This window comes from Equus quagga, chromosome 2, assembly GCF_021613505.1.
Source record: "Equus quagga isolate Etosha38 chromosome 2, UCLA_HA_Equagga_1.0, whole genome shotgun sequence".
NCBI lineage: Eukaryota > Metazoa > Chordata > Mammalia > Perissodactyla > Equidae > Equus > Equus quagga.
In genome coordinates this window covers 51,110,587-51,137,201 of record NC_060268.1, presented here as the reverse complement: position 1 = coordinate 51,137,201, position 26,615 = coordinate 51,110,587, and the positions used below count along the sequence as shown (strand labels likewise).

At 36.8% G+C, this 26,615-nt stretch overlaps 1 protein-coding gene across 3 annotated transcripts in view; it reads right to left on the bottom strand.

Moving 5' to 3' along the window:
• Positions 1-12,939, bottom strand: part of TEX9 (testis expressed 9) — a 51,119-nt gene extending 38,180 nt beyond the window's left edge. For 2 of the 3 annotated variants that reach the window (XM_046655415.1, XM_046655417.1), the window contains exons 1-4: positions 12,893-12,939; positions 12,711-12,802; positions 6,347-6,410; positions 3,665-3,744 (exon numbers count right to left, since the gene is read on the bottom strand). In XM_046655415.1, the coding sequence (XP_046511371.1) occupies positions 3,665-3,744; positions 6,347-6,410; positions 12,711-12,802; positions 12,893-12,919 (263 nt within the window). In that variant the 5' untranslated portion in view covers positions 12,920-12,939. The remainder of the gene's footprint in view (positions 1-3,664; positions 3,745-6,346; positions 6,411-12,710; positions 12,803-12,892) is intronic. The other variant, XM_046655416.1, reaches the window with a different exon arrangement.
• Positions 12,940-26,615: the final 13,676 nt, after the last annotated feature.

The following is a 26,615-nucleotide window of genomic DNA, read 5'->3' as shown; positions in this document are numbered from 1 at the left end:
AGTTAGGTTTTTGCCTTGAGCCATTTTATCCAACTGGAAAGTTTCACTAGGTGCTATTTAATATGATCCTTGCCCTGAAGAACCTTAATCCATTGGAAAGTTTTACCAATAGTTGTGAAGAGCATACCTTTACTCTGATCTTTGCCTCAAAGTTGAGCTTTAACAGGCTTTTGTTACTCAAAGATTTGTCTCAATTTTCTCTCATAATTTTGAGGTCTAAAAGCAGCTAACTCTACACAGCAAGAGTGATCAAGACAGTGTAGTGCTGGTATACAAATAGATACACACATCTATGACACAGAATTGACAGTCCTAAAATAAAACTGTGTCTCTGGTCAGCTTATTGACAAGGGTGCCAAGACCATTCAATGGGGGAAAGAATACTCTTTTCAACAAATGGTGCTAAGACAACTGGACATCCACATGCTAAAGAATGAAGGTTAACCCTTATCTCATGCCATACACAAAAATTAATTCAAAATGGATCAAAGACCTAAAGGTAAGAGCTAAAACTATACTACTTTCCTATAAAGAAATAGAGGAGTGAATCTTAATGACCTTGGATTTAGCAATGGATTTCTAGAGTAACTCCAAAAGCACAAGCATCCAAAAAGCAGATAAATTGGACCTCATCAAAATTAGAAGCAGGCAACTTTTCCAATATTACAAGGCCTATAATTCCTAGAATCTCCATATTTCCTTTCATGTCTGTTTGCAAAAAGGCAATTCTTTCCCAATTTGTCTTTCTTATAACGCTGCACCAAATACAGCTAATAGTAACAGTGCTTACTAATACTGTTTTCCCATCTCTTCCCCTAGAGCACAAGTTCATTAGACATCTGTTCTGCCTCCCAGTTTACCAAAGGTGACAGTTTTACTAAATTTATTGCCACTACATACCAGCATTCCTCTATCTTTCCAGCCTCCAATGTCAGTTTCCTTGCCACTACCACCTGACTACAAAGCTAAACCCGCACTTACAGCATCCTACTCTCAACGCCAACTGCTGCATTCCTTAGGACGGGCTAAGATATTAACCCCAAATCTCAGGGGCTTAACAAACCCAAAGTAGCAGCAGAAAGAGAGAGGAGGCCCTTTTTTCCTTATATTCCACATGGTCACCCAGAGACCAGGCTGGGAGGTTTTGCCAAACAAATTTTCACTGATCATGGCAAAGAAAGAGTTAGCTGAAAGTTCAGACACCAACTCCTGTCTCTTCAGGCTTGGAAGAGAATGATTTGACTTCTGCTCATAGCAAGAGACTTGGAAGATCTGGTGATCACCATTGCCCCTACTACAAGATCTTATAGGTTTATTCACACAGATCCTCTACTTTTCCTGTTAAATTTATTCCTAAATTTTTTTTGGTTCCCTAATTTCTTGACATATCTGAAGTTCATGTAAAATTCAAGGAAAGAAAAGATCTAATATATTTTATTTTTGCTAATTTGTTTATTTTTACCTAATCTTCATATGCAATTTTAAAAGAAAGGCAGAATCTGTGAGAACAGGTTTAGAAATCTTATCAACTGTGGCTTGGATTTCAGTGAAATCACATACTATCTCTACGTCCTTGGGTAAGCTACTGAACTTCTCAAAGCTGCAATTTCCTCATGTTTAAAATGAGGACAATAATATTTATTTCAAAATACTTTGAGAATTAAATGAGATAAAGTAGGTGAAGGGTTTACATTTTGTCTGACTGGTAGAACTCCCCAGCTATTAGTATTTTATATATTACGTATTCTTCAAGTTACAGATTTCAAATACTTACCTGCAAAAAAGTTTTATATAATAAAAGATCCACATACATCATCAAAAAAAAGGGTGTTTTCCCTGACTTAAAACTATATTACAAAGCTTTAGTAATCAAAACAGTATGATATTGGCATAAAAACAGACACAGAGATCAATGGAACAGAATAGAGAGCCCACAAATAAAGCCACACATATATGGTCAATTAATTTATGACAAAGGAGTCAAGAATATACAATGGAGAAAGGACAGTCTCTTCAATAAATGGTGCTGGGAAAACGGGACAGTAACATGTAAAAGAATGAAACTGGACCACTATCTTACACCATATACAACAATAAACTCAAAATGGACTAAAGGCTTGAATGTATGACCTGAAACCATAAAACTCTTAGAAGAAAACATAGGCAGTAAGCTCCTTATATCAGTCTTGGCGGTAATTTTTTGGATTTGACACCAAAAGCAAAAATAAACAAGTGGGACTACATCAAACTAAAAAGCTTCTGCACAGCGAAGGAAACCATCAACAAAATGAAAAGGCAACTTACTGAATGGGAGAAATTATTTGCAAACCAAATATCTGATAAAGGGTCAATATCCTAAATATATAAAGAACTCATAAACTCAATAACAAAAAAAAATCTAATTTAAAAAATGGGCAGATGATCTAAATAGACATTTTTCCAAAGAAGATATACAGATGGCCAACATCTACATGAAAAGAAGCTCAACATCCCTAACCATCAGGGAAATGCAAATCAAAACTACAATGAGATAGCACCTCACACCTGTTAGAATGGCTATTATCAAAAAGACATGAGATGACACTGGTCCCATGGCCAAGTAGTTAAAGTTCTGCACACTCTGCTTCAGTGGCCTGAGTTCATGGATTTGTATCCTGGGTGAGGACCTACTCCACTCATCAGCCATGCTGTAGACACATCCTACATAAAAAATAGAGGAAGATTGGCACAGATGTTAGCTCAGGGCAAATCTTCCTCACCAAAGGAAAAAAAAAAAAGACAAGAGATAAGATGAGGACATGGAGAAAAGGGTCCCCTTGTGCATCATTCATGGGAATGTAAACTGGTGCAGCTACCATGGAAAACAGTATGGAGACTCACAAAAAATTAAAAATAGAACTACCATATGATCTAGCAATTCCACTCCTAGGTATTTATCCAAAGAAAATGAAAACACTAACTCGAAAAGACATATGCACCCCAGCATTCATTACAGCCTTATTTACAATAGCCAAGATATAGAAACAACCTAAATGTCCACTGACAGATGAATGGATAAAGAAAATGTGGTGTATATACATACAATGGAATATTATTCAGCCATAAAAAAAGAATGAAATCCTGCCACTTGCGACAACATGGATGGACCTTGAGGGCATTATGCTAAGTGAAAGAAGCCAGCAGAGAAAGACAAATACCATATGATCTCACTTGTATGTGGAATCTAAAAAAAAGAAACCAAGCTCTTAGATACAGAGAACAGACTGGTGATCGCCAGAGGCTAGGGGTTGGGGTCTGGGCAAAATGGGTGACGGGAATCAAAAGGTACAAACTTCCAGTTATAAAATAAATAAGTTATGGAGATTTAATGTACAGCATGGCAACTATTGTTAATACTGTATTGCATACTTGAAAGCTGCTAAGAGAGTAGATCTTAAAAGTTCTCATCACAAGAAAAAAAGTTCTGTAACTATGTACAGTGACGGACATTAACTAGACTTACTGTAATGATCATTTCTCAATACATACAAATATCAAATCATTATGCTGTACATCTGAAACTAAAATGCTGTACATCGGTTATACCTCAATTTAAAAAAAGAAAAATATCTTACAGCATTTACCCAGTTAAAAAAAAAGAGGTGTTTGAGAATTTGTCACTTACCTTAAACGGTAATCATCTTCTTCTTCATATGATTTAATTTGTGTTGAAGTAGGCCTAGATCGTACTTCTTGCTGATCTCTCTAGTTAAATGAGTAAAGACAAGCCATATAGGAAGGAAAAACACAAAACTAGGATGCATTCAAGTGCCTTTCTCATAATTAATCATTTCAGAGTTGTCCACAGTTTCTATGAAATCAAGGCACAGGATTATAAATGCTACAGTATAAAAATAAGGTTTGGAATCATGTAGTTTCACCTTTCATTCAATCTGGGTTAAGAAAGTGTGGGGACCTGAAATTGGCCACCCCAAGATATGTCTCTTTGGCATCAGGATTATTTGAGGCTGATTGCTTTTGATAAACTGGGACAGGGAAGGAGGCTCTGAGGAGTGGAACTTGCCCTTGTTAGGACACGTTTACATTTGTAAGGTAAATCTCTATCTGAAAAAGGTGCCTCCCTCTCTGTACCAGGAAGAAGAAAGGAGATGACCTACTCTCTAAAAACTCTTAATCAATACCAAAGGCAAGGACTTAAAATCTGCATTTTATTGTGCTAGTCTGGTAACCTCCTGTAACTGACTTCCCTCCCCCTCCCAATTTTGGCATTCCTTAAGGATTAAGCATCTTTCCTTAGGCTAGGAACCGATTGCTGCTGCCCTCACCAGTGACCGCCCAGCCCCAGACATAGACTTGCCTCCTGCTACGCCCACCGAGATAGCAGACCATTACCTGCTGTGTCCATCAAGCACTGTGCCAACAGGGCAATCTTGTGACTATTGTGGGAGGGACATTTCAATCACATGTGAAACACCCTGTTTGGGGCTATATAACCACTCTGTGCACCCCACTTCTTCGGTGCCCTTTCTTCCTTCGGGAAGAAAGGCCCCGGGCCATGGTTCCTCATAAAGCTTTGTTTAATTTTCTCTTGCTATTCTGTCTCATGTGAATTTAATTCGTTCTCCAGCTAGACGAACCCCCATTTGGGGAGAGGAAATGTCCTCCTCCCCTACAAAAGTCAATTCTAAGGGGAAAATGTGAGAGTGTCAATGCCTTTATATGATCTTATCTGACTCCTGCTTCTCCATTACATTAAAGTCTTTCATCTTATGTAACACGCAAAGGAAATTAAATTCACAAGAAATAAAAACAGAAATGTTTAATGGGTAGAAAGACTCGTCTCAAATCATGCAAAGCTTCAACGTTAAGAAAAGCTCACAGATGCTAAAAATGAAGCACTAAGAGTAAAAGCTTTTGGAAAAGATATATCAAGAAATGAAAGTGAGGAGCTGGCCCCGTGGCCGAGTGGTTAAGTTCACGTGCTCCGCTGCAGGTGGCCCAGTGTTTCCTTGGTTCGAATCCTGGGTGTGGACATGGCACTGCTCATCAAACCACGCTGAGGCAGCGTCCCACATGCCACAACTAGAAGGACCCACAACGAAGAATATACAACTATGTACCGGGGGGCTTTGGGGAGAAAAAGGAAAAAAATAAAATCTTAAAAAAAAAAAAAAATTTCAGAGATTCTTAAAAAAAAAAAAAGAAATGAAAGTGAGTAAACAAAAGTTCATCAATGTGGCAAAAGTTATATCCATTACTTCTGTGGGGGCGAGAATGCCCTCTGCCCTTTCCCAGCCCTTCCCAGTTTCCTGGTCTACTCTTTTTTGGAAAAAAAAAAAAGGCCCTTATTAGAAGACTGTTTGAACAGAATACATAATAAATCCCTCCTTCCACTGTAACACTGGGTTTCTTTAAGTATTTTCCTGCTCTTCAGACACTGGCAAAAACTAAAAGATGTAAGAAAATATTTATTTTTAATAAAATATTTAATTACAAATGCACCTAGCAAACCTGTAACTATCATTATCTGAATATATTACCTGAAATATTATATATATTTATTCCTGAACTAATAATAATGGCTCTGTATAAGGCATTAAAATAAAATACTGCCTATACTTTCTTGCCCCCAACGACTCCACGGTGGGGGAGGGGATTTAAAAGAAAAAAATAGAATTAAATGAGAATAAGAACTGAAAAAAGGTTTGAAAGCAGCCACCCTATTCCTCTAAGGAATGCTACTACATCCTATCAATTAACAATGGGAATGTTGATGCCTGAGGAAAAATGCTAACGTAGGACTAAGCAGCGTGGTACCCAGAATGGGGCAATATATACTTACATTGTCTAGTGATAGAGCCTCTACATTTTTCCTGTGATGACGTCTAGCCCTAAGAATTTGAGTTCCCCAGCTGCAGAGTCTGAGAAACAAGTTACCATCTGAATATTAGTAATAATTGTTATCCTTTATTCAGCTTCTGTCCACAGACTATTTTATGTCTATCCTTACTGAATTCCCAGTGTTAATTCTACATAGCCAATCTCACATATTAATCTTAAAATAGCGGGAAAGATTATTAAATATTAATGTTCTTATTAATTAGATGATAGGAACACCTAAATAGAAAAGACCTTTTTCAGTGGCTCTTAGAAAATGTGTGCTTATCAAAAACATACACATGCATCTATACACAAACCTATACATATATTCATGTTCAATTTGTGATAATTCATTGAGCTGAAAATTTATGCTTTGGGTACTTTTTCATACGTATGTTATACATCAAGTTAAAAGGTAAAAAACTAGCACTTACGTGGAATTACTAATAACTGTGCATTTACTTACTATTACTTCCTCAGCTTGTCGAACCAGATCAGCCGTTTTTGCCTCCAATTCTGCATTTAAACGCCTAAAAGCAGAAAATAATTTAATAATTTGGATATACTGAAGATTCTAACAAAAATAAAAGTAACTAAATTTCAGTAACTACACCTTAGCTAACCAACAAATGCCAAAACATACACATGACATTTTTATTCTAAAATTAACATACCTATTAGAACACTTATCTCCAACTCCCCATGCTTCCTCCTCCTTCATGGTAGAAATCAAAATAGTGAATTCCTGGCCTCTCTCTGGCCCTCACTTCAGGTGAAATGACTTATTTAGGAAGAACAAACTGGCAGATTCAACTCAGTTCCACTCTTCATCTTCTTGGGATCAACTCCAACTGGCGACAGGAGCGGGGCAGGGTGAGGGAGAGGCCTGCATTGGTCTGGGGTGTGGCTGTGACTGGGAAGGCGAATCTGGGGTTTAGTGAGCACATCTAATGAGGCTCGCACCTCAGCTGGGTACTTCAATATCAGCTTCATCAGAAATGAAGGTAATTATTTTGACCTCCCCGTGCCACTCCTTTTTAAAAAAAAAATTTTCAAACTATTTGGCCCCATTTAGACTGCAAGAATGGCAATACCATTGAAGGAAACTGCTTTTAAAGGGAAAATTGCTCATAATCCTACCACCATCATCCAATCATTTTTATTTTTAATATTCCCTTCTAAATTTCATCTATAGTATATATACAATTTTGTACATTTTCCCATAACAATATAGAGGAATATGTTTATCTCTACATAATCTTTATAATTAGTGCCTTAAATGGTTACAAAATATTCTGAGTTGAAGCTAACATAACATACTAAACTGTCCCTACTGTTGGTTCAAGTCCCTTTTTCACTTTTAAAGGTTAACACTATAATAAGCATCTTCCAAAGCATATAACTTTTTTATTCTATTCATAGGTCACATTTCTAGGCCATCTAGCCTCTTTTGAAGTGATATGAAAGAAATATGTTGCGCAACTTTAAAAACGAGATATCTTATTTGTCTGTTTTAGATATGTGATTCAGAAGTATCACAAATGACTGATGACCCCCACTCCCAGAGGGGAAATAAAAAGCAGTACCATTTTCTTCTTAAACCAGTCTGATGTTTTAAGAAATATTTTTACATCTTAGGATGAGTTAGTCAAAACAAAAATATCTAATAAAGACTTAAAGTTGCACCTAAATGCCATCACCTGATTTTTCACATTTCCCTAACAAGAGCCATTAGAAGCTTCTGGTCAATACAGTAGACCAGGATGACTCAGAATGTTATTCTTCTGCTCCAAACCCATGGAAATGCAGGATAAAATGTAATGAAGTAAATACCGCTAAAGCTCAAACTCAGGCAAGGGAAATACCCTGGCACTAAAAATAAAGCAGCAACTCAAAGTGAGAGCAGTAAACAGGAACAGAAGCCAAAACAGCTTAACAGCTAGAAACCGACGGACGTGTGGGAGTCAGAGGCTAACATCCACTGAAGACAGAGGGTACCGCAAAGACAGATTTATATCACCCTAACAGAGGTGCAGAAGGAAATCCCAGAGAAGGAGGGAATGTCAATATTTGAATAGATAATGCTGAGAATTTGTCAGAAATGCAGAAAGGTATGGATCTCAAGCAGAATTAAGAAAACAAATCCACACCTACACACATCATAGCGAAACTGCAGAACTTCAAAGACAAAGAGAATATTCTTTAAATTACCAAAGCAACTATTTAAAAAGAACAGAGGAAAATAGTCTCCCAGCATGATTATCTAAAAAGCTGACAGCAGGTGGCTCATCAACAAGTCTAGATTCCAATGGGCAAGGAAATGATATCTTTAATGGACTGTGGGGCTGAAAAACTGGCCATCTGGAAATCTGTGTTCAGCTAAACTGTCTTTGAAGAACAAGCGCGAAGTAACTAAATTTTCAGAAAAGACTGGAGAATTGAAGACTCAGGTTTTCACAGAGAGAAGTAATGAAGGTTCTACACTTGAGGAAGGAGTAAATTGAATCATGAAGAGCAAAGAAATTATAAAACATCATGATAAGTCTAAGTTAGTAGAGACTATAACAATAACAAGTAGGGGTATTCAAAACAAAGAGGAAGTATTATCTAACTTGACAGACAGGGGGAAACCAAGTTAAAGCATTTCTAACGTCTTTATGAAAGAAAAATAAAGACATAATGAAAACTCATTCAACCCAACAGAAGACAGAAAAGAACCAAACAAAGAAAAGGCACAGTTAATAGAAAACAAACGAACAAAAAGATAGCCCAAACAACTTCAAATTAATAAACAAAATAATATAAATTCACATATTAGAAGGCAGAAATTATGAGATAGATATAAAAGAAACGCTCTTTAAGCTAAATGACACAAAAAGTTTGAATATAAAGGAATGAAAAAAGGAATGAAAATAAAGGAATGAAATGAAGGAAAAAGATGTAACAGACACTATGTAATAAGGAAAGGAATAATTCATCTCAAGTATTTAAATAAATTAAACAATACAACCCCCAAACAAAACTGGACACAATTATAAAGAGAATTTTTTAAAATTACAGTTATAGTTGATTTTAGTATACCTCTAACAGAAACCAATACAGCTAGTAGGAAAAAAAAGGTGAGGACACTAATATTACGGACAGCAAAATTAATTAGCTTGATCTAACAGATTAGTCAACAAATAGTAAATATATTTTCTATCAAAGAACACACAGAATATTTTCAAAAATTGAACATGGTACCTCGTCACAACCAAGCTGCAATACATTTTTGAAAATCAAAATTATACACATTCTCTGACCACAGTGCAATTAAAAGTAAATTCAAAAATAACAAAAATAAAACAAACATAAGCTTTGGAGCTAAAAAACATATTCCTAAATAATCACTATGGAAATCATAAAATATTTAAAACTAAATAACCACAAAAGATATACATATCAAAACAGTTCCTTACAGATAATCTGTAGCTGGAGAGAAATTTACAGAAATTAAATGTATTTATTAAAAAATAAGAAAAGCCAAAAAAGGAAAAAATAAATCCACCACAATTAGAAGAGATAGAAATAATAAAGATAAGACTAATGAAAGTTAAAGAAAAATTGATTAGCAATAAAATCAAAAGCTAATTCTCTGAAAAGACCAATAAAATATATAAACCTCCCAGAAAGCCTGATAGAAAAAAAGAGAGAAGATAAAAATAAACAGTGTTGGAAAGTCCCCAAAAGAAGGTGTATATAAGATTACAGATACAGTAAAGATTTAAAACATAGAGCATAGTTAGAATAACTTTATGCTAATACGTTTAAAAATATACATGAAGTGGACACTTTTCTAAAAAACTACCAAATAACTAAAATTTATTCTGAAAACAATAATTATTAAAGAAACTGAATTGATAGGCAAAAAAAAAAAAAAAAACCCACACCAGATTCGGTTTCACAATTTTTATCAAAGGGCAGATGATCTCTAATTACAAAAAGCTTCCAAGAACAGAATAAAACAAAAAAGGAAAACTACTCAACTTATTTCATGTGGCTAGGATAACACTGATATCAAAATCAGAAAGGAAAACAACTAGAAAAAAGTGTAAGACCGATTTCACTTCTGTTCATAGATGAAAAAAACTTACATAAAATTAAAGCATTCAAATCCAGAATTTTTTAAAGGAAAACAAGAAAAATACCTTTGTAGTTCAGTATGTTAAAACATTAAACAAGGGAGTGAAAAAAAATTTCATCACCTAAATTAATTTGGGGGAGAAAAATTTGATAAGATTTAACATTCATTCAAAACAGGAAATAAGGGAAACAGTGTCCTTAAGCCTGAGAAATCTACCAAAACTCTACAGCAAACCTCAAATGTAGTGATAAATTATTAAAAGTGGGCTCCTTAAAATCATAACCAAGATAAGGATGCTCACCATCACTTTTTGTATTTCATATTGCACTCGAGGTTCTAACCAGATCAAGAAAAAAAGAAGATGCATGAGAAATTGTAAAGGGACAAAACTATCATAATTTACATATGATATAACTATATCAAAAATCCAAGGGACTCTACAGAATGAACAGGAGAGTTAAGCAGAGCTGACAATCTATATCTATATAAATGTGTTTAGGATCAACATACAAAAATCAATAATGGTCCTACACATCTAAGCAATTAGAAAATAGCAACAAAAACTATAAGGTACCTTGAAAAAAATTACATATGCAAGATATTTATGTAGTAATATGACAAAGCATTATTAAAGGACACCAAAAACCCCCCTGTGTAAATGGAAATGTACCATATTCATGGAGGGGAAGATTCAATAGCATAAAGATGTCAGTTCTCTGCAAATTAATCTACAAATCCAATGTAACTGACATGGACAGCAGGTTGCCAGAGGGAAGCTCACCCTACAAGTTATTAAGACCAACTAAAACAGATGTCACATAGTCTCATTGCTTAGCTCTCTGGTTTATGATGTAGGCATGAAGCTTGGCAAATTTTTCAACTTGGTTGATTGGCATATTCCTTAGTCTGTCCTCTCAGATAGTGATTACTTCCTCCAACTATTTGATTATAGAAGATTCTGGATTGGGAATCCTGGGAAGAGCTGTGTTCCACCTACTGAAAAGACATCCCAATATGGTTAGTGAGAAGACAACATGTGGCAAAATACTCTGTCACGAACTCATATTCTTGCCTATAAGAATCCCCAGCCAGACATTTTACTCCTCTGAATGGAGCAGAAGTGATCTACAAGCTCAGGTAGAGCCTAGGAGCTACTCTGTTCAAATGCCTCAGATTTGCACACTTCAGAGTACAGATAACAGAACAAGTAACAACTGGGTGCCTTCACCACAAAATAACTTTTGCTAAAATACAATAGCTCCTATAGATGTCTGACTTTTAGCAGGACCATATCCCTAACACCATACCAGAGGCAGGTGCAAAATATACCCTTAAATAACCAAAGAAATTAACCTAATCAATGCAGCTATTCAGTGCTATCTGGTGTATGATAATAAAAATAACCGTTTGGGGTTTGAGCACAGCTGATTCAGAACTGTATCTGGACAACAGATCCATCGCTTAAGTACACTCTTGAATTGGAATAGTAGGCCCATTTCATCAAATAGAGGAGGGTGATTATGTTCCTACATGCTATGACAAGTTGCATGTGTCCAGTTCATCTAAAGACAGTATATGTCAGTTTTAACTTTAAATATGTTTTAATTTTAAGTACAGATCATATGGTAATATTATGTTTAACCATTTGAGGAACTGTCAGGATGTTCTCCAAATTTTTAAGTAAATTAGTTACTTTAAAAAGAAAGTGAACTGTTAAAATATAATTTTTTGTAAGGGTATATACGATGGCAAACAAAAGACATAGTCTCCAACCTTGTGGAACTTATGGTCCAGTGGAGGAAGACAACAAAAAATAAACAAATATACAAAAATAAACAAAAAATAAACAAAAAATAAGTTTATTGTAACAAGCCATGCTAATTGCAAAGAAAAATTAATAAGACAATTTAAAAAGAGTTGCAAGGGAGTCTACTTAGCATAGGCAAGGAAGGCTACTCTGAGAATTACAGGTAGAAGGTATGTGTGATTGCCGTCAAGGAAAGAGAAGGAAAAAACTTTAGGAACTAAGGGCCAGTGAGGCTGGAGAGGGGTAGGCCAAAGAAGAAAGCACAAGATCAAACAAGAGGCAGGAGCCAGATCTGACAGCCCTTTTGAAGTGCAACAGGAACCCATTGCAAAGTTTTAGGCAAGGGAGTGACACAATCAAATTAAAAGATTACTCTTGCATCTGTGTGAAAACTGGGGGATGAAGAGGGAAGTGGTCCAAGAATGAAAGCACGTATTGTCAGGACAGTTACACTGAGCGCAGATACGGAAACTCCCAACACCACCAAACGTGGATGAGAACGGTAATTCCAACTGCCCTGAGAAACATGCTTTCAATTTAGAAACCAAGCTAAGAGAAATGTACATACGTAAACTCTAGGAAATCGAAATTAAGTAGAATTTCTTAAACTAGAAATTGAACTATTCGTGGCAATTCTTATTATGCAAACCACTTCTAGCAGTATCATCTTGCTGACGAACATGTTTCTTGCGTTAAATGTTTGCCCACTTCAAAGACCTTCTAGGACGCAGGGGAACTCAAGTCAAAGAGAAAAGATGAAGAAGGGCAAGCGAATGGGACCATGAGAAGAGAATGCTAGACAGCGAGTGGTCCCAAAATCCAGTCAGTCACAGGAAAAGTACTTGTTAAGTGGCCTCATTTAGGTGAAAGAAAGGAAAGCTGAACCGCCGAATTTCTTACTTATATTCTTCCTCCTTGGCGAGGAGGTCCCGTCGAGGTGTAGCAGGCTGCTGAACGCGTGGCGGGAGCGGAGTCCCGGAAACACTCCGTCTCTGGAAAAGAGAGACTTTCAGACCCGATCTTAAATGAGGCTGGGCCTCCTCTAGCCCGCCTGCTACCTAGGAGTCTGGGGCTGAACTGACCCTGAGGCCAAGACTTCGCCCCGCCATCTTTCGCGACCGCGACGCCGTTGCCGAGGCAACGATGCATCTTCCCGCGAGAATTACCACATCCCGGGCAGCCTCCCTCCGGGGCGCCGACTTGGTCCACTCCCGCGCTCTCGCTCTGGGGCAGAGAGCAGAAAGCGGCATACGGCTGGGGCGAGGTCTGATCCCTGGGGGTCGGTGCAATCGCCCCTGTGTGCCTCCAGCAAGCCCTAAAAGGACTCTGCACTCCGTCAGGAACCCAGTAAGCCAGAGTAGTGCGTGGACTCACAAATTAAGTTAGCTTTCAAGGGGTTTCAACCACAGAAGACAGGTCCATTTCTTTTCTTTCTTTTGATAATCCTTCAGCATTTTGTAAAAATCTTTTTTAAAATATTTTATTGAGGTCATAATGGTTTATAACATTGTGAAATTTCAGGTGTACATTATTGTTTATCAGTTTCTGTATAGACTGCATCATATTCACCACCAGTGGTCTAATTTTTATCTATCACCATATATGTACACGTTTACCCCTGTCGCCCACCATGCCCCTCCAACCCTCTTTCCCTCTGGTAACCACTAATCTGTTCTCTTTGTCCATGTGTTTGTTTATTTTCCACATATGAGTGAAATCATCAGGTGTTTGTCTTCTTCTGTCTGGCTTATTTCGCTTAACATCATACCCTCAAGATCCATCCATGTTGTTGCAAATGGGACAATTTTGTCTTTTTTATGGCTGAGTAGTATTCCATTGTATATATATACCATTTCTTTATCCATTCATTGGTTGAAGGGCACTTAGGTTGCTTCCATGTCTTGGCTATTGTGAATAATGCTGTGATGAACATAAGGGTGCATAAGTCTCTTTGAATTGTTGATTTCAAGTTCTTTGGGATAGCTGAATCGTATAGTATTTCTATTTTTAATTTTTTGGATAAATTTTTATGGAGAAATCTCCATAGTGGCTGCACCAGTTTAAATTCCCACCAGCAGTGTATAAGGGTTCTCTTTTCTCTACATCGTCTCCAACATTTGTTGTTTTTTGTCTTGGTAGTTTTAGCCATTCTGACAGATGTAAGGTGATATCTCATTGTAGTTTTGATTTGTATTTCCCTAATGATTAGTGATGTTGAACATCTTTTCATGTGCCTATTGGCCACCTGTATATCTCCTTTGGAAAACTGTTCATATCCTCTGCCCAGTTTTGAATCAGGTTGTTTTTGTTGTTGAATTGTATGAGTTCTTTATATATTTTGAAAATTAACTCCTTGTTGGATATGTGATTTGGAAATATTTTCTCCCAGTTGGTGGGTTGTCTTTTCATTTTGTTCGTGGTTTCATTGGCCTTGCAGAAAATCCTTAGTCTGATGTAGTCTCATTTGTTTATTTTTTCTTTTGTTTCCCGTGGCTGAGTAGACATGGTACTTGAAAAGATGCTACTAAGACCGATGTCAAAGAGTGTAGTCCCTATATTTTCTTCTAGGAGTTTTATGGTTTCAGGTCTTCTAGGCAAGTCTTTAATCCATTTTGAGTTAATTTTTGTGTATGGTATAAGATAATGGTCTACTTTCATTCTTTTGCACGTGACTGTCTAGTGTTCCCAACACCATTTATTGAAGAGACTTTCCTTTCTCCATTGTATGTTCTTGGCTCTTTTGTCAAAGATTAGCTGTCCATTAATGTGTGGTTTTATTTCCAGGCTTTCAATTCTGCTCTATTGATTTGTGTGGCCATTTTTGTGTCAGTACCATGCTGTTTTGATTACTATAGCTTTGTATTATATTTTGAAGTCAGGGATTGTGATACCTGCAGCTTTGTTCTTGTTTCTCAGGATTCCTTTGGCTATTCCGGGTCTTTTGTTGCTCCATATAAATTTTAGGATTCTTTGTTTTATTTCCATGAAGAATGTCATTGAGATTCTGATTCAGGTTGCACTGAATCTGTAGATTGCTTTAAGAAGTATGGACATTTTAACTATGTTCTTTCTTCCAATCCATGAGCATGGAATATCTTTCCATTTCTTTATGTCATCCTTGATTTCTTTTAATAATGTGTTATAGTTTTCAGTGTATAGGTCTTTTACCTCCTTGGTTTAATTTGTTCCTTGATATTTTATTCTTTTTGTTGCAATTGTAAATGGGATTGTATTCTTGAGTTCTCTTTCTGTTAGTTTGTTATTAGAGTATAGAAATGCAACTGATTTTTGTAAGTTGATTTTATACCCTGCAACTTTGCTGTAGTTGTTGATTATTTCTAATAGTTTTCCAATGGATTCTTTAGGGTTTTCTATATATAGAATCAAGTCATCTGCAAACAGTGACAGTTTCACTTCTTTCTTTCCAATTTGGATTCCTCTTATTTCTTTTTCTTGCCTAATTGCTCTCGCCCAAACCTCCAGTACTATGTTGAGTAAGAGTGGCGAGAGTGGGCACCCTTGTCTTGTTCCTGTTCTCAGAGGGATGGTTTTGAGTTTTTCAGGCAAGTCCATTACTAATACTCAATAGGAAGCGAGCTAGTAAAACCCCACTCTGTTGTGCTTTTCCAGACGTAGCAGCCAATCTGACCTCTACCTGTGTTTTTAAAAATGAACTCTTTAGTGGAATTCTAAGTTCTCTTTTCTCACATTTATTTACGGCATGGTTAAGAGGTCAGGCTTTCAAGTCAGTCGGCCTAAATTCATGTCCTGGCTCTGTCACTTGTTACTTACTAGCTGTTTGGTCTTAGGCAAATCACTGTGTATCTTGACAACTTCATCTGTAAAATGGGAGTAAGAATAGTGCCCATCTCAGTTACTAGGAGGAATAAATGAATTGGTGCTTAGGATTGTGCCTGGAACACAGTAAGCAGTCAAAAATTTCCATTTGGGGGGGAATAAACTCCAGAGTTCAGAAATAAACCTTCACATCTAGGGTCAACTGATCTTCAGGGAGGGTGCCAAGACCATTCCATGAAGAAAGAAGAGGCTTTTCAACAAATGGTACTCAGATAGGTGGATGTCCACATATAAAAGAATGAAGTTGGACCCTTATCTCACACCATACACAAAAATTAACTCAAAATGGATCAAAGCCCTAACATTAAGAGTTAAAATTATAAAATCTCCTGGAAGAAAACATAGGTGTAAATCTTCACCACCTTGAATTAGGTAATTATTTCTTAGATATGACACGAAAAACACAAGCAACAGAAGAAAAATCAATATGCTAGACATTATCAAGATTTAAAATGTTTTGCTTCAAAGGATACCATAAATAAAGTGGAAAGACAAACCACAGAAAGGGAGGAAAATTTTGCAAATCTAATATTTGGTAGAAGACTTGTGTCTAGAATATATAAAGTGCTGTTAAAACTCAAAAATAAAAAGGCAAATAACCCAAGTGAAAAATGGACAAGGATCCTAACTAGGCATTTCTCCAAAGAAGGGATACACACAACCAAAAGGCATATGAAAAGGTGCTCAATATCATTACTCTTTGGGGAAATGCAAATCGAAACCATGGTGAACTACCACTTCACACCAACTAGGATGACTATAATCAAAAAGACAGGCAGTGACAAGTGTTGGGGAGGATGTGGAGAAATTCAAACCTTCATACACTGTTGATGGGAATATAAAATTGCACAGCCACTTTGGGAAACAGTTTGGCAGCTCCTCAAACATTTACGTAATAGAGTTATCACATGATCCAGCAACCCACTCCTAGGTATATACCCAAGAGAAATGAAAATATCTACCCACACAAAAAGTTGTACACAGTGGCCTGGCCCCGGGGCTGAGTGGTTAAGTTTGTGCGCTCCACTGCAGCAGCCCAGAGTTTCACCAGTTCAGATCCTGAGTGCGGACATGGCACCGCTCGTCAGGCCACGTTGAGGTGGCGTCCCACATGCCACAACTAAAAGGACCTGTAACTAAGATATACAACTGTGTATCGGGGGGGATTTGGGGAGATAAAGCAGAGAAAAAAAAAAAACAGAAGGAGGAAATGCCCATAGTTCTAACCACTGAAGGGGCCAAGCAAGGTCTAGTGGACAGTGACAGTAGCCTTCCCAATGTCCATTATCTCCTTCTTCAAAAAGAAAAAAAAAAAACAGTTGTACATAAATGTTTATAGCAGCATTATTCAGAATAGCCAAAAAGTGAAAATAACCCATATGATCATAAGCTGATTAATGGGTAAAGCTAATTAATTGGTAAATAAAAAGTGGTATATTCATGTGATGGAATATTATTCAGCACCAAAAAGGAATCAAGTACTGCTACATACTACAATATGGATGAACCTTGAAAACATGCTATGGAAAGGAGAAATTCACAAAAGACCACATATTACATGACTTCATTCCAATATGACCACATATTATGTGAAATATCTAGAATAGGCAAATCTATAGAGACAGAAAGTAGATTAGTGGTTGCCTAGCTCTGGCAGATGGTGGGGGATCGCCTAAGGGGTTGCAAGGGTTTTTTGCAGGGGGAATGAAAATGTTCTAAAATTGATTGTGAAGATGGTTGCACAACTCCCTGAATATGCTAAAAGCCAATGAATAGTACGCCTTATATGGGTGAATGGTAGGTATGTGAAATACATCAAAATCAAGTTGTTAAAACATTAAAAATAAATACTTAAAATGAAAAAGTCAAGGGGGCTGGCCCCATGGCATAGTGGTTAAGTTTGGCTCACTCTGCTTCAGCAGCCTGAGTTCATGGGTTCAGATCCTGGGCATGAACCTACACCAGTCATCAGCCATGCTGTGGCAGCATCCCACCTATAAAGTGGAGGAAGATTGGCATAAATGCTAGCTCAGGGCTAATCTTCCTCAAGCAAAAAAAGAGGAATATTGGCAACAAATTTTAGCTCAGGACAATCTTCCTCAGAAAAAAAAGAAAAGAAAAACTGAAACAGCCAAGAGATGGAGAAAGGTACACCAAAGTAACACTAATCAAAAGAAAGATGGAGTAACTATATTAATTTCAAACAAAGCTGACTTCAGAACAAGGAAATTATCAAGGACAAAGAGAAGCATTATGTAATGATAAAGGGGTCAATTCTCCAAGGAGACATACCAGTCTTTAACGTGTATGCACCTAACAGTTGAGTGTCCAAATGCATAAAGCAAAAACTAATAGGACTGCAAAGAGATATAGATAAATCCACAAATATATTTGGAGACTTCAACACCCCTCTTTCAGTAATTGATAGTTTAGCTGCAGAAAATCAGTAAGGATATAATTGCCCTGAACAGCATTATCAATCAACTTGGTTTAATTGACATTTAGAGAATACTCCATCCAACAACGGCAGAATACACATTCTTCTCAAGGTCATGTGGGGCATTCACTGAGATAGAGCACACTCTGGGCACACTCTATTAAATATATTAAAAAATTAATATATTTAAAAGAATAGAAATTATAATTGTTCCCTAGGGCTGCTGTAACAAAGTACAACAAACTGGGTGTCTTAAAACAAAAGGAATTTACTGTCTCAGCGCTGGAGGCTAGAAGTCTGAAATCAAGGTGTCAGCAGGGCCATGCTCCCTTTGAAACCTGTAGGGGAGAATCCTTCCTTGCATCTTCCTAGCTTCTGGTGGTGGCTGTCCCTCCTTGGCATTCCTTGGCTTGCAGCTGCATCACTCCCATCTCTGCCATCACTCTCTCTGCTGCCACACGTAGCATTCTCCCTGTGTGTCCCTGTCTTCACATGGCATTTCCTCTTCTCACAAAGACTCCAGTCATATTGGATTAGGACTCACCCTAATGACCTCATCCTAACTTGCTTATATCTGTACAGACCCTATTTCTAAATATGGTCATATTCACAGATTTGGGGGCTTGGGGGAGGTTAGGATTTCAACATATTTTTTGGGAGGGACACAATTCAACTTACAACAGAAATCGTACAAACTGTCTTCTCAGGCCCGGATGGAATTAAACTAGAAATAAATAACAGAAAAATCCTAAAATATTTGGAGGTTTAACACACACTTCCAAATAATACATAGGTCAAATAAGAAGTCTCAAGAGAAATTAAAAAACATTTTGAACTAAATGAAAATGAAAATACAACTTGTCAAAATTTGTGGGACGCAGTGAAAGCAGTTCTTAGAGTGCTTAGCATTAAATGCATATATTAGAAAAGAAGAAAAATCTAAAATCAAAAATCTAAGGTTCCACCTTAGACAATTAGAGAAAGAAGAGCAATTTAAGCTTAAAAAAGAGCAAAAGAAAGAAATAATTTTTTAAAATCAATGGACTTGAAGACAGGAAAACAATAGAGAAAATCACAGAAAACAATATCTGGTTCTTTGAAAAGACCAATAAAATCAATAAACCTCTAGCCATGCTAACCAAGAAAAAAAGAGAGAAGACACAAAATTACCTGTTCTGTGTTCTTTTATGTGATGGTCAGTCGGGTGCAACCACAAGAGAAAACACAGGAGAGGCTCAAGAAAACCAAGTTTATTATACTCACAGGTCCTAGAAATAGGAGGCACAGCACACTTCACACAGGACTACATCCGAAAGCCTCAGGGTGATCAGGAGGCAGAAAACCTGAGCAAAGGGAAGACATAGGCTAGAGCCTTTATTGGGGTTCCTGCAGAAAAGGCAAGGCAGGGCTAAGTGAACAGTTTAGAACTGGCTAGTTTGAATAATTTCAGCAGACTCTACACTATAGGGTCTGTCCCTAGTTGCCTGGTAGTTGGCCCTGGGATGATTAAAGCAGAGGAATATTGCCTCCTGGGGTTTACAGGCCAGATATAGGAGGTATGACTCTGAATTGGTTAGTTTGGGTATCAAAAAGGCATGCCCTTTGCTATCCCTGAGAATTGGCTAGCCACAGGAGTAACCGTTTCTCCCCAGCCACAGAGACTTTTTAAGATGGCAAAACATAATACTATACAGACAAATTTAAAAATAAACAAGATAATACCAGAATCAGAAATGGAATAGGAATCATCATTCATTATCCCATGAGCATTAAAAGGAAAATAAAGGAATACTATAAACAACTCTATGACCACAAATATGATTAACTAGATGGAACAGACCAATTCCTGGAAATATGCAAATTACCAAAACTCGCACAAGAAGAAATAGATAATCTGAGTAGTCAAGGAGCGAGTTAATAACCTTCTGAGAAACAAAGCACCAGGCCCAGATGGTTTCACTGGTGAATTCTACTGAACATTGAAGGAAGAAATGATACCAATTCTCCACAATCTCTTCTAGAAAATAGAAGTAGAGGGAACACTTCCTAACTCATTCTAGGAGTCCAGCATTACCGTAATACCAAAAGCAGTTAAGGACATTATAAGAAGAAAAAACCATAGACTGATATCTCTCATGAATATAGATACAAAAATCTTCAACAAATATTAGCAAATTGAATCCAACAATGTACAAAAAGAATTATACAACACAGCCAAGTGGGATTTATTCCAGTTATGCAAGGATAGTTCAACATTCTAAAATCAATCAGTGTGATTCAGCACATAAAGAGAATCAAGAAGAAACATCATATGATCATATAAATTAATCTAGCAAAAGCTTTTGAGGAAATTCAACAACCTTCATGGTAAAGATTCCCAGCCAAGTGGGAACAGAGAGGAACTTCTTCAACTTGAAAGAACATCTACAAAAAACCTGCGGCTAACATCATACTTAATAGTGAAAAACTGGATGCTTCCCTCCAAAGATCAGGAACAAGGCAAGATGTCCTCTCTCGCCATGCTTATTTAATATCATACCTAAAGTCCTAGTTTATAATAAGACAAGAAAAGGAAATAAAACGTATCCAGACTGTAAAAGAAGAAATAAAATATCTTTGTTCACAGATGACATGAGTTTCTAAGGAAAAAGTCCCAAAGAATTAATAAAAATCTCCTGGAACTAATAAAAAAAATTGATAAACAAAATGTAGTATATACAAACAATAAAATTTGGATACATGCTATAACACAGATGAACCTTGAAAACATGTGAAGCGAAATAACCCAGACACAAAAAGAGAGATATTGTATAATTCTCCTTATATAAGGTACCTAAAATAGGCAATTCAGAGACAGAAAATAAAATAGAGGTTACCAGGGAATGGAGAGAGACGGGACTGTAGTGTTATTTTTTAATTCATACAGAATTTCTCTTTGGGATGGTGAACAAGTCCTGGAAATGGATAATAGCGATCGTTAAACAACATTGTGAATATACTTAACACCACCAGATTACATACTTAAATATAGTTAAATGGTTAATTTTATGTCATGTATATTTTACTACAATAAAAAAATTCCTAGGGCTGACTTTGTAGCATAGTGGTTAAGTCCAGCACTCTGCTTTGGCAGCCCAGGTTTGCAGGTTCAGATCCTGGGTGCAGACCTACACCACTCATCAAGCCATGCTGTGGGAGTGACCCACATACAAAATAGAGGAAGATTGGCACAGATATTAGTTCAGGGCTAATCTTCCTCAAGCAAAAAGAGAAAGATTGGCAAAAGATGTTAGCTCAGGGCTAATCTTCCTCACACACACAAAAAATTTCCAGTAGAGCTGCATCCCACAAAATACCCAATCAGTACTTCTCAAAAATATCAAGGTCATTCAAAGCAAGGAAAGTTTGAGAAACTGTCACAACCAAGAGGAGCCTAAGGAGACATGACAACTAAATGTAAAGTAGTATCCTGGATAGAATCCTGGAACAGAAAAGCACACTGGGTTAAAAACCAAAGACATCTGAATAAACTATGGGCTTAGTTACTGATAATGTATCCATAATGGTTTATTACTTCTAACAAATGTAGTATACTAAGGTAAGATGTTAATAATAAAGGAAACTGATGCAGGGTATATGGGAACTCTCTGTACTGTATCCTCAATTTTTCTGTAAATCTAAATCTTTTCTAAAAAATAAAGTCTGTTTTTTAAAAATAATCTAAAGAGACTTTTGCTCCAATGGAATTGCAAGCTAAATCATCTGGGACACCCTCATTCTGTAAAACAACTAGACTGTGTTAAAACAAGCATAGTTACATTGCTGAACTTGAAGGAAGTAGGGAAAATTTCGATGTGTCCTCCTGACATCTTCCCCTCCAGCTCTCTGCCCCCTCAAATAAACAAAACTGGCTCTGCAAATAGGCATTTAAGAATATACGGACTTGGGCTGGCCCTGTGGCCAAGTGGTTAAGTTCATGCACTCTGCTTCCATGGCTGGGGGTTTCACCAGTTCGAATCCTGGGTGCAGACATGACTGCTCATCAGGCCATGCTGAGGCGGTGTCCCACATGCCACAACTAGAAGGACCCACAACTAAAATATACAACTATGTATCAGGGGGCTTTGGGGAGAAAAAGGAAAACTAAAATCTTTGAAAAAAAAGAAAAGAATATATGGACTAACTGAGAAAATGCCCATCAAAGAACTGTGCTCAGAAAACAAGGCTTAGGTCAACAGTAACATGGAGGAGCTGAACCTGAGACCCTTGCTTGGAGCTACTAAGCTACCTGAAAAAGGATAAGATAGTTCCAGATTGGCAGTGCCCCCAGGCTCCTAGCAGAATCAAACACAGATCCTCATCAGGGCAAATATCCCTAATTAAGCCCACCAGATTCCTGGATTAAGATAAAAAAAAGGTGAGTTCAACATCAAAAATCACTAGGCATAAAGGAAGCAAGTCACCATGAGTGAAAAATCAGAAGAAATAATAAATATTTAGAATCCCCAAGGAAGTCAGGTATTAAATTTTTATCAGCTGTGAAATATAGAATATCTATTTAGAAAATATTTCAAGAAATAAGGGATAGAATCATAATGATGAACAAGCAACAAGAAACTACCAGGAATGACCAAGCAGATGCGACAATCAAATGAAGCTTTTAGACGTTGACCATGTATTTGTTGAAATGAAAACACCCAGTGCATGGGTTGAATGGCAGATTAGATACAGATTATTTATAAACCATAAAATATCTAAGAAAATTGTCCGGAATGAACAAAGAATGATAAGGATATGGGAAATATGAAAGAAATATTAAACAATTATAGAAGTTAGACTGAGAATATCTGACCATCAGATTCCAAGAAGGACAGATTTTAAGAATTGAGAAGCATGTTACAAAAGTTCATCGCTTAGAATTTTACAGAATTGGGAAAGACCTGAATGCACAGATTCAAGAAGCACAAAGTATCACAGGGAAAATAAACTTAAAAATTTATTCTTAGACCTGTCGTAAAATCCAAAACACCAAGGAATAGGAGAAGATCTTTAAAGCAGCTAGAGAGAGAAAGACAACCTACAAAGAAGTAATTAGATTGAAAGCAGATGTTTTTATAGCAACAATGAAACCCAGAAGACAGTAAAATAATGAGTGAAATCCCATGACAGCCTCATTATAGTGAGAATTTGGATTAAGTATGATTGGTGATTAATCACTAATTAATCATTCATGATTGGCTGCCTTCTCTCTAGCCCTCTTTTTCAAATTGGGTAGGATAAACTTTTATCTTCTGAGTGGATGGGGTAGAGGACATGGAGGAAAGCACAAGGCTGGTGAGAAAAAGGAAGCTCCTCTCTCAGGTAACAGGGAGGCAGAGGGTGAGTCCTCTATCGCCAGAATTCTTTTAGCCAATCTCCTTTGATTAGACTGACTAAATGGGCCATAGCTAAACAGGAGGTTACTATAAATGCTGCCACTGTCCTGGAGGTTCTAGCCAGTGAGACAGAATCCAGAATTGGCACCATTGGTGTTTATTTTGAAGCAGACAGCCACCACCAAGTGGTGCCAAACCACAAGCAGGATGAGCAAAGCTTTTAATTATAGTGCCAGACCACCAGAACTTCTAGCCAATCAGCTAGACAAGGGTCAGATGACTCATTTCTTTAATTTTCACATTAAGCCCACGCTTCTTTGTACACAATTGAAAATTTTCATCTTTACTAATCTTATTATGAGGGGATTTTATTATATCTTCAAAGTGATCAAAGAAAATAGTTCCAGTCTAGAACTGTGCACTCACTCACTAATACTCTAGTGCAAGAGAGTGAAATAAGGACATCTTCAGATAAACACAATCTAAGATTTACCACCCACATACTTGTACTAGAGGAATTCCTACAAGATGTACGTCAGCAAGAAAGGAAATAATACCAGAGGGACACTTTGAGATGCCAGAAGAATGGTAAGCAAATAAAATGGTAAACATATATGTAAGTATAAATGAATAATTTCTCTAAAATTCCTACTAATAATAATGCCTAATTTGTGGAGTTAAAAAAGAAGACTAAAACATTGAATTCTCATCACACTGGGACTAGAAGAGAACTTCTTCAACCTGATAGAGTGTCTCAAAACACTCTATATCTAACATCACATTTAATGATAAAAAACCAACTACTTCCCCCCTAATATAAGGAACAAGACAGGGATTTCCACTCTCACCACTTCTATTCATAATCATACTGGAGAACTGAAGGTTCCATCCTGTGCAATAAGGTAAATTAATCAATTGATCAATCTTGGAAAGGTGGAAATAAAACTCTCTATTCATAGATGACATGATTGTCTATTTGGAAAATTCCAAAGAATCTACCAAAAAAATCCATGGAACTACTTAGTGAATTTAGCAAAGTTGTAAAATACAAGGTCAATATAAAAATACTAATTGTAGTTCTATATACTAGCAATGAACAATTGGAAATTAAATTTTAAAATGCAGTCCTATTTACAGTAGCACCAAAAGAAGATGAAATCCTGAGGTATAAATCTACTAAAATATGTGCAAAATCTATATGCTAAAAATTGCAAAACACTGATGAAAAATATCAAGAAAGACCAAATAAATGAAATATATTCCATGTTCCTGGATTAGGAGACTCAATATTGTGACGATGTCAATTTTCTCCAGTCAACATCCCAGCAGGATTTGTGTAGAAATCAACAAGATGATTCTAAAATTTACATGGAATGACAAAGGAACTAGACTAGCCAAAAAATTTTGAGAAAGAAGAGCAATGTTGGAGGATTCACAATCCCTGATTTAAGACTACAGTTATCAAGACAGTGTAGTACTGACAAAAAATGTAGACACGTGGATCAATGGAACAGAAGAGAGTCCAGAAGTGGACTCACACACTTTAATAAAGGTACAAAGGCATTTAGGGAAGCCAAAGAATAGGGTTTTAAACAAATATTGCTGGAACAATTATAAATCCACATGAAAAACGTAACGTTGACCCATACTTCACACCATATAAAAAACATATAAAAAGTTAGACATGTGGTTACCATACAACACAGCAATCTAGGTAATTACCCAAGAGAAATGAAAACATATGTCAAACACAAAAATCTTTATACTATATGATTCCATTAATATTAACATCTGGAAAAGGCAAACTGTAGTGACTTCAAGCAAATCAACGGCTCCCTGAAATTGGAGGAGGGAGGAAGGCATTGGCTGGAAAGGGCCATGAGGAAATTTTAGTTGTTGGAAATGTTGTCTACCTTGATTGCGGTCGTGGATACATGACTGCGTATAAATGCCAAAACTCATTAAACTATACACTTAAAATGGGTGAATTTCATTGTGTATAAGTTATTCCTCAATAAAGCTGGGGAAAAATAGATTGGGTAAGACATACCCCATAATTCTGAATATTCAGTTTGGCTTGTTTGAATTATTTTCCCACTAAGAGCCAAGATATCCATCCTCTTCCATACAGTATTTTCTTCCGTATCATCAAGTGTTGGTTGTGCAGCATTTATTGAGAGCTCTACTGTTTTCTACAGAAATTTCTGCCACACCTGACACCTATTCTGCAAGTTCTGATGTGAATGTTCAAGCAATGATAATCGCGTTGCTTATGCCACTTGTGTGACTGTGACTATAAGACGCCTTCTGACAACAGATATACTAAAATGTGAAGGGGAAGAAACCCATCTTGGCACTGAAATGCGGTAGAAGCAAATAAGGCTTAAATCCTGGCGAAATCAACCTTTTAGTGTTATGTAATAATCTTTCTATCTCCAATAATGCTTTTTTGATCAGTCAATTTTATCTGATTAAATATAACTAACTTGGCATACTTTTGATTAGTCATTTTCCTCATCTGTCTTTTACCCATCTTTTTGCTTTTGGAGATCAGCCCTACTTTGACAATTTAAGGGCATTAGAGAGCCAATGTTGGTGTCCAGCAGAGTCCACGAAGCCTGATGCGAGCGAGGTAGATACCTCACAGAGCAGTTAGCGCTACCTTTAAGGTAAGACTTGTTTGTGAGTACAAGAGAGACGCCCCTAGGGACCCCCAGAATTACTTGAAGGATACTGCAGAAGTGGGTAATGTCCTCTGTAAGCAGGTATGGCAAAAGCCAGTGACACCTGAGTGTTAATGTAAGAATGACTCCTATCCCTGACCCCAAATGACGTAACTCAGGATACAAATGTACAAAGTATATAAATGGATTTAAAAGCCAGGAAAGATTCCATTAAAATGTTAGCCTTGGTATCACAAATGATTTTTAAAAACCTGTATATTCTAATTCACTGCAAAGAACACATAGTACTTTTGTAATATTTAGAATGCTAAAAATAAGATGAAACAAATATGAGGTTACCCAGCTAAAATACAATGGAAAGATTGAGCAACAGGCAGACTAAGAAAAGGCCTCTGGATTTGGCAAGCAAGAAGCTGCTGGCCACAGGAAGGATATTTATAGTGAAGTAGAA